At 45.8% G+C, this 9,447-nt stretch overlaps 1 protein-coding gene across 1 annotated transcript; it reads right to left on the bottom strand.

The window, feature by feature from the left end:
• Positions 1-6,972: 6,972 nt before the first annotated feature.
• LOC140077017 (heat shock 70 kDa protein-like) lies at positions 6,973-9,151 on the bottom strand. Its single transcript, XM_072123857.1, has one exon. It carries the CDS (start codon positions 9,010-9,012, stop codon positions 7,069-7,071), a length of 1,944 nt encoding a protein of 647 aa, XP_071979958.1. The 5' UTR covers positions 9,013-9,151; the 3' UTR covers positions 6,973-7,068.
• Between the last annotated feature and the right edge of the window lie 296 nt (positions 9,152-9,447).

The following is a 9,447-nucleotide window of genomic DNA, read 5'->3' as shown; positions in this document are numbered from 1 at the left end:
TGTTTGTGACAGGAATCAGTGATTATTATACTGCCCCCTGCTGTGTGTGACAGGAATCGGTGATTATTATACTGCCCCCTGCTGTGTGTGACAGGAATCAGTGATTATTATACTGCCCCCTGTTGTGTGTGACAAGAATCAGTGATTATTATACTGCCCCCTGCTGTGTGTGACAGGAATCAGTGACTATTATACTGCCCCCTGCTGTGTGTGACAGGAATCAGGGAGTATTATACTGCCCCCTGCTGTGTGTGACAGGAATCAGTGATTATTATACTGCCTCTTGCTGTGTGTGACAGGAATCAGTGATTATTATACTGCCCCCTGCTGTGTGTGACAGGAATCAGTGATTATTATTCTGCCCCCTGCTGTGCGTGACAGGAATCAGTGATTATTTTACTGCCCCCTGCTGTGTGTGACAGGAATCAGTGATTATTATACTGCCCCCTGCTGTGTGTGACAGGAATCAGTGATTATTATACTGCCCCCTGCTGTGTGTGACAGGAATCAGTGATTATTATACTGCCCCCTGCTGTGTGTGACAGGAATCAGTGATTATTATACTGTCCCCTGCTGTGTGTGACAAGAATCAGTGATTATTATACTGCCCCCTGCTGTGTGTGACAGGAATCAGTGACTATTATACTGCCCCCTGCTGTGTGTGACAGGAATCAGGGAGTATTATACTGCCCCCTGCTGTGTGTGACAGGAATCAGTGATTATTATACTGCCTCTTGCTGTGTGTGACAGGAATCAGTGATTATTATACTGCCCCCTGCTGTGTGTGACAGGAATCAGTGATTATTATTCTGCCCCCTGCTGTGCGTGACAGGAATCAGTGATTATTTTACTGCCCCCTGCTGTGTGTGACAGGAATCAGTGATTATTATACTGCCCCCTGCTGTGTGTGACAGGAATCAGTGATTATTATACTGCCCCCTGCTGTGTGTGACAGGAATCAGTGATTATTATACTGCCCCCTGCTGTGTGTGACAGGAATCAGTGATTATTATACTGTCCCCTGCTGTGTGTGACAAGAATCAGTGATTATTATACTGCCCCCTGCTGTGTGTGACAGGAATCAGTGATTATTATACTGCCCCCTGCTGTGTGTGACAGGAATCCCTATGAACGTTTGAAACAGCTGACCAGTTCCGTTGCGCTCTGTTTCTGTGTATTCCTCCTATAATAGATGCACGTGCCATTTCCTACACAGTACAAGTAGAGACTTGTGATGGCACTTACCATGGGGGTCATGGAGGCTGGAGATCTATTGCACACTGTCAAACACAAGGTCCGTTGGCCATGTCCAGCCTTATGTTATGCGGCCGGTCTCCCCGCACCAATTCTATACTAGTCAGGGACCAGCTACTCCAATACTCATCTTTCTCCACTCCTCTGAAGCAGCAGCCCTCTTCTCCTCTGTGCAGCAGCTGTATGTGGCTCTGAAGATGGCAGATGCAATGTGATCATATGATAGCATCTTCCAGCTTCAGCCTTGCATACAGTGGCCACATAAAGGGAATTGGAGTGTCTCTTTTTATTGAATGGGGGGGGGGGACAAACATAGGGGGGGCAGAGAGGGAACCTTTTTAAGTGATGGGACTAGAGAAAAGGATCTATAACAATGTCCCCCTTCCTATAGCACACTCTTTATAAAGCTACGTTTTCTGTGGCCTGTCCGTATAAGGATCGGGCTATAGAAAAGAGGTCACTATAAGGAGGGGGGCTACAGAAAAGACTGCTGTGAGGTAGTGTAACTACTGGATACTGGGGTTTCTGTGACTATAAGCTACTGTGGGACTGGCACTGTGACTAAATGGGCACTGTGACTATTTCCTATGGTGTGAGGGACCTGTGACTACTGGTTGCTGTGTGGGAGCACTGTCACTATTGGCTAATGTCGGTACTGACGGATTAAGTGTCCCATGGGTCCTGGGCTATTTACAGGAGTAGGACCCCCCCGCCCCCAGCATCCAAACCAACAGATATTTGGAATTAAGTGCTACTCTATATCCTCTATATACTTAATCTTGTATTGTTCATAAAAGTAATTTAATGATGAACTTCAGACCTGCTCTTATATCCCATCTATTTAGGAAAGCCAATCACTTTCCCTAACTGTATGACACATCCACCCCGACTGCCGTCCAGACCAGATACCCCAGACAGTGTAGGAGATGGGAATGCAGCTCTGTCCCGGCCTCTGTGCTCTGCAGCTGAACTCCCCCTCAATACTCATGTATAAGCCGAGGCTCCAAATTTTACCACAGACAAAAACTGGGATAAGTTATTGTCTTGAGTATAAGCCCTAGGGTTGGAAATGCAGCGGCTACTCTAGTAAAATGGCCAGTAGCAGCCGCACCTCATTAATGAAATGTCTACAGCAGATGCCCACTATCAAAAAATATCCACAGCAGAGCCCCCCTTTGCAGAAATGTCCAAAGCAGATGCCCCCCTTTTAATGAAAATTTTTTTTTTCTTGAGAAAAAAACCTCTTGTCCTCTTCTTGCCCTAGCGACCCACGGGCAGGGAGGAGAAGACAGAGCAGCGGGGAGAAAAAGCTGAAAGTAAGTGTAGATTTTTTTTCTTAAGACTGATGGCAGATAGGGCCCGAGTTTGGGTAGGCTTGGGCCCCTTGGAAACCAAAGGCCCCCAGCGCCTGCCCTTTCTGCATATATTAAGATCTGACACTGAATGTAGGGGCACATACTAAAGGAATGTGTTAAGTATATCAATGTGAAAAACAATTACTCCTGGACCAGATGGGTTACACCCCAGAGTTCTTAACCCCATAAGGACCAGGTCCTTTTTTATTTTTGCATGTTTATTTTTCACTCCCCACCTTCAAAAATCTATAACTTTTTTATTTTTCCATGTATAGGGCTGTGTGACGGCTTGTTTTCTGCGTAACAATCTGCACTTCACAGTGATGGTATTTAATATTCCATGCTGTGTACTAGGAAGCAGGAAAAAAAATTATGAATGCTGTGAAAATGATGAAAAAACACATTTGCGCCATTTCTTGTGGGCTTGGATTTTAGGTCTTTCACTGTGCGCCCTAAATAACGGGTCTACTTCATTCATTGGGTCAATATGATCATGTAGCTACCAAATTTGTATAGGTTTTATAATGTTTTCATACATTTACAAAAATTAAAACCTCCTGCACAAAAAAAAAATCTTCATTTTGCTGTCTTCTTGCGCTAATAACTTTTATTGGGTGGTGTCATTTGATAACGTTTTCAATGCTTTTATTTTTAGGATTGTACTACCTTTTGATCACTTTTTATTGAATTTTTTAATATTTTTCAAAATGGCAAAAAAATTCCATTTACTACTTTGGGCGCTATTTTCCGTTACGGGGTAAAACGCAGTGAAAAATTATATTTTGATAGATCGGGCATTTTCGGACGTGGCGATACCTAATGTGCTTATGATTTTTACTGTTTATTTATATTTATATAACTTCTGGGGAAAGGGGGTGATTTAAATTTTTTGTGTTTTTTAATATAATTTTTTATTTTTTACCTATTTTTCAGACTCCCTGGGGTACTTTAACCCTAGGTTGCCTGATTGATCCTACCATATACTGCCATACTACAGTATGGCAGTATATGGGGATTTTGCACACCATCTTTTACATTGTACAAATCACACATTGTAATAGATAGCCCAAAACATGATAGCCTCGAATCTTTGTGTGATACGAGGCTGTCATGGCAACGGATCGGAGTCAAGATGGAGGCGCACATGCGCCTGGCTTGCTAATGCCGGCAAGAATCATTTTCAATTGGATTGAAAACTGGCCAAAGGATCGTATCCAGAGAGTTGTTGTCAATGATTCCTACTCGGAATGGTCACCAGTTATAAGTTGTGGACCTCAGGGTTCTGTGCTTGGCCCACTACTATTTACTACTAATAAATATATTTATTAATAATGTAGAGGTAGGAATTAATAGTATTGGGGAAAATTTACTTACCCGGTCCTGTCGCGATCCCCAAGGTGCTTTGTCCGACGAGGATGAAGTCCGCCGCGATTCACTTAGATTGTGCGCCCGATATCCTGTATGTGTCGCTTCCCCGCTGAGGTCTGCCGGAGTTCGCCTTCTTCTTCCCGGTGTATGTGAGTGCATTGTCTAGCGGCACATTTTGAATTGTAAATCCCGCACTTAGTCCGAATCAGTCGGGTTGTCTGTCGGCCACGCCCCCCGATTTGTACCGCATGCAAGTTGGCGTAATTGCGTCAAAATCCGATTACGTGCGCCAAAAACCCCCACTTAAATACTCAACCGTATAAACTATGATATTGGTCATACTGAGGTTTCAGGTAATTTATCAATATGTTCAGCTTTGTGTTTGCCCCCAAATGGCTGATTGTAATGGTAATACTGTATGTATATAACTATTTATATTTGTAAAAAATTACATATGGGCCTATTTAGGGAACAACAAGCCTGATGTTACCCTGGTGAAAAGGAGTTGGACACCACTGATCTATTGTAAGAATGTAGTTGTAGGATTCCTGAAGTATCCTTACAATGAAGGGTAGGAGCGCATTCCGCTATATGCTCATAGGCAAAAAGAAGCCCCCATCTGCCAGTATAAGTCTATGGACAGCTTCACCGTATATACCGGGACCTTTTCTGGCATATACTCTGAACATATTTAAAAAATTTAACGAAAACGGAAACTAAACATTATTCATTATAAGATTTAGATCTTGATAATAACCAATACAAAAATTAAAACCCAGTGTTTCCACCAGTTTTCTGCCTGACTTTGCACTAGAAAGAACATGTAAACTGCTTGCACATGTATTTATAAGAAAAAATGTGCATCAAAAGAGGCGAGTTACAATTCTGCACCATGAACAAAATGTACCAAAATAATGGTGCGCACTTCCAGAGCAGTGCAGGGGGCACCAGATTCTTGAAGAACGTGCATCACATTTCATGAATTTAGCGCCCCCTGCACACTACACAGGCAAACTGCACCTAGTTTTTGATAAATGTAGGCCTAAGTGTATAGAAGATTATATAATTGATGGATGCCATTATCCATGAGTATTTTCACCTAATGGATTGGGATTCCCATGTTTTTGTTACGGAAAACACTGAAATGGAAATCTGGAGCAGAAATTGGCCTGGTGTACAGTTTAGGGTGCACAAGCCCTGAAATAAAGTGACGTTATTCGCAATGCCTGGCGGTTTGCAAGACATTGCAAATATTGTCCAGTGTTACACTGCTAGCTTTACTGGAACCAGCGCTGGAAGCGGTCCGGTTGCTGGACCGCCCCCCTCATGAATATGATGGACCACTTTGAGCTTAGTCCGGCTTTCCTATTGTACTTTGCGGCAGTGTCTGGTAGCTTTATTGGAGGGATAAAGCTCTCAGTATTGCACCAATAGAGTACCACAGTCACTTATAGCATAAATTCACTGAAATAACAATGCTCCTAAATCATATAAGCCTCTCAGGACACAACAGACCACTCTGCCCACCACCACACACACACAGAGTTGAAATTGAATCCACAATGTGACACCTCTTCATTTATTTTAACATTTATAATAAAAGCTCCTCTCCACCAATAAAATTATATACAGCTCCTATAGTTAAAATCCAACCCCTATATCCAAATTCTCCCACATGTTATAACTGTCACAACTATATACAGATTTACCACACCAAAATGTTAGTTAAATCCCATTGGGGACTGGGACAGGTTTGTCATGCTCTGCGCAGCGCTGCATACCGTATATACTCGAGTATAAGCCAAGTTAAAACACAAACTCGGCTTATACACGAATCAAACAAAAACCACTCAAAAGTCAAATCTCACCTTTCCGGCGGCCCCCTCGGGTCTTCTGTGCGATCCGTCGGTCAGCAGCAGGTCCTTTCGACGTCACAGGCACTGACGTCAGCGCTGTGCGCCGCATGGACCTGCCGCTGACAGACAGACAGCAATGAAGACCCGAGGGGGCCGCTGGAAAGGTGAGTTTTGATTATTTTAAATAAACGGGGCAGGGGTCCTGCTCCATAATGGGCCACGGGCTGGAAGGCTATTTACCGGAGCACAGGGGCTGGCAGGCTGTATACCGGGGCACAGGGGCTGGCGCGCTATATACCGTGGCACAGGGGCTGACGGGCTATATACCAGGGCACAGGGGCTGGCAGGCTGTATACCGGGGCACAGGGGCTGGCAGGCTATATACTGGGGCACAGGAACTGGCAGGCTATATACTGGGGCAGGGGCCTGCAGGGTATATACTGGGGGGCAGGGGCTGGCTGGCTATATACTACTGGGGGCTGGCTATATGGGGGGGGGGGGGTCTCAGCTTATACTCGTACCCTCACTCACTTAAATGACATACAGTACCCCATATAAAATCTCTCCCTTTTATATACAGCCCCCTCATATTAAATACAGCCCCCTCCTATATTGATATAATTCTTTACCCTCAAGTTATATTACATACAGCCCACCTTGATTAAATAATATGTAGTTAAATAATGGTTAAAAGTCATCCCCAGGTTGTATAATGTACAGCTCACCTCCCATATTATATAATATACAGCCCCCCTATTAATATGCCACCCCTGTTATATTACATACAGGCCCCCTTATAAAATATGCATCTCCCATATTCTATAATATACAATCCCCTTACATAATATGTAGTCCCCTTATTATATTATATACAGCCTCCTCCCATAATGATATTATGTTTTACCCTCAAGTTATATTATTTACAGCCCACCTTGATTATATAATATGTAGTTAAATTATGGTTAAAAGTGCCATAAACAGACGTACAGCATATGCACATAGCTACACATGGTTAATTAAAAAACAAACAAAACCCAAAAAAGTAAAAATATAGACATTTATTGAATAAAAAAATACATTAAAAAAAATTCTGAAAGACTTGCAACAATCATTTTAAAGCCAGTAAACATAAAAGGAAACCTTGAACACTGTAGTGTAGTCAATAATCAGTCAGTAGCAGCTCAACAAAAGTCCATGTCCATTCTGTTCCTAAATGGACCCTCATATGCAAGTTCTTAATCCACCTCCTCAATGGTGGGTCCAGAGCTGCTGCCTTGTCTGGCCTGGGCTCCACAGCTAGCGCCGGGCATACCTCCTGGCATTCCCCCTGGCATACCTCCCTGGTACATCTTGGTGATGACAGGTTGGCACACCTTCTCCAGCTCCTTCTGCTTATGGGTATACTCTTCTTTCTCAGCAAGTTGGTTGTTCTCCAGCCAGGTAATGGTCTCCTTACACTTGTCTGAGATGAGCCTCTTGTCTTCATCACTGATCTTGCCCTTCATGTTCTCATCCTCCACCATGCTCTTGATGTTGAAGGCATAAGACTCCAGGGAGTTTTTGGCTGTAATTTTTTCTCTCTGTGCATCATCATCTGCTTTGTATTTCTCTGCATCTTGCACCATCTTCTCGATCTCCTCCTTACTCAGTCGGCCTTTGTCATTGGTAATCGTGATCTTGTTCTGTTTGCCGGAGCTCTTGTCCACAGCGGACACATTCAGGATACCATTGGCATCTATATCAAAGGTCACCTCAATCTGCGGAACACCTCGAGGAGCTGGGGGGATTCCACTCAGTTCAAATTTACCCAGCAGGTTGTTGTCCTTGGTCATGGCTCTCTCCCCCTCATACACCTGAATGAGGACACCTGGCTGGTTGTCAGAGTAGGTGGTGAACACTTGGGTCTGCTTGGTGGGGATGGTGGTGTTACGTTTGATGAGAACAGTCATAACTCCTCCAGCTGTTTCTAGACCCAAAGAAAGGGGAGCCACATCTAGTAGAAGGAGGTCCTGCACATTCTCAGACTTGTCTCCCATGAGGATGGCAGCCTGGACCGCAGCCCCATAGGCCACAGCTTCATCTGGATTGATGCTCTTATTGAGATCTCGACCATTGAAGAAGTCCTGCAGCAGCTTTTGCACCTTGGGGATACGTGTGGAGCCTCCCACTAGGACAATTTCATGGATCTGTGACTTGTCCAGCTTGGCATCTCTCAGGGCTTTCTCCACGGGGTCCAGGGTACCACGGAAGAGGTCAGAACACAGCTCTTCAAAGCGGGCTCTAGTGATGGAGGTGTAGAAGTCAATGCCCTCATACAAGGAGTCGATCTCAATGCTTGCCTGGGTGCTGGAGGACAGGGTGCGCTTGGCTCTCTCACAGGCGGTCCTCAGTCTCCTCAAGGCCCTCTTGTTTTGGGTAATGTCCTTCTTGTGTTTGCGTTTGAATTCTTCTACAAAGTGAGTCACCATTCTGTTATCAAAGTCCTCTCCACCCAGATGAGTGTCACCCGCTGTGGCCTTTACCTCAAAAATGCCATCATCAATGGTGAGGATGGAGACATCAAAGGTGCCACCTCCCAGGTCAAAGATGAGGACGGTGCGCTCTCCCCGGGCTCCCTTGTCCAGGCCGTATGCGATGGCGGCTGCTGTGGGCTCATTGATGATTCTCAGGACGTTGAGTCCGGCGATGACCCCGGCATCTTTGGTGGCCTGGCGCTGGGAGTCATTGAAGTAGGCTGGCACGGTGATGACGGCATTGGTGACTTGATGACCAAGGTAAGCCTCAGCCGTCTCCTTCATCTTGAGTAGCACCATAGAGGAGATCTCCTCCGGGGAGAAGGTCTTGTGCTCTCCTTTATATTCCACCCTAACCTTGGGCTTTCCCCCATCACTCAGCACCTGGAAGGGCCAGTGCTTCATGTCAGACTGCACCACAGAATCATCAAACCTTCTGCCAATCAGCCTCTTGGCATCAAACACGGTGTTGTGGGGGTTGAGGGCCACCTGGTTCTTGGCGGCGTCTCCAATGAGCCTCTCGGTGTCGGTGAAGGCCACGTAGCTGGGGGTGGTGCGGTTGCCCTGGTCGTTGGCGATGATCTCCACCTTGCCATGCTGGAAGACCCCTACACAGGAGTAGGTGGTGCCCAGGTCAATGCCAATCGCCACCCCTTGAGGTACCATCTTCTTTGAGGATGAGTGGCCGGAGGTGAGAGGCAGCAGCGCAGAGCAGCTTCTTAGTGACGGCTCAGCAGTGAGGAGCTTCTCCTGAAGTTGCGCTTTGCAGCTTGTGTGTCAGTAGTCGTGTTATCAGTGACTGCTCCTCCGCGCTGCACGGCCGCTATATATCTGTGTGCAGGCTGCACACGTCACCGGCCTCCCGACCAATCACAGCGCGGTCCTCACCACGCTCCCCGTCACTCGGCAACTATTCCGAAGCTTCCCGAGTGTTCCCCGCACAAGCAGCCAATCACAGCGCAGCTGTACTCACAGACGGTGGAGAATATTCGCGAGCCTTCCGCGATTCGTCCAATCAGCAGTGGCGGTGTCCGTGACGTCAGAGCTCATGGAGAAATTTCGGGATAGTTCCAGGCCGAGCTGTCAGTCGTAGATCTACTC

Source organism: Engystomops pustulosus, chromosome 9, assembly GCF_040894005.1.
Source record: "Engystomops pustulosus chromosome 9, aEngPut4.maternal, whole genome shotgun sequence".
Taxonomy (NCBI): Eukaryota; Metazoa; Chordata; class Amphibia; order Anura; family Leptodactylidae; genus Engystomops; species Engystomops pustulosus.
Note: the sequence above shows the minus strand (reverse complement) of the source record. Positions and strands in the feature narration are given on the sequence as shown.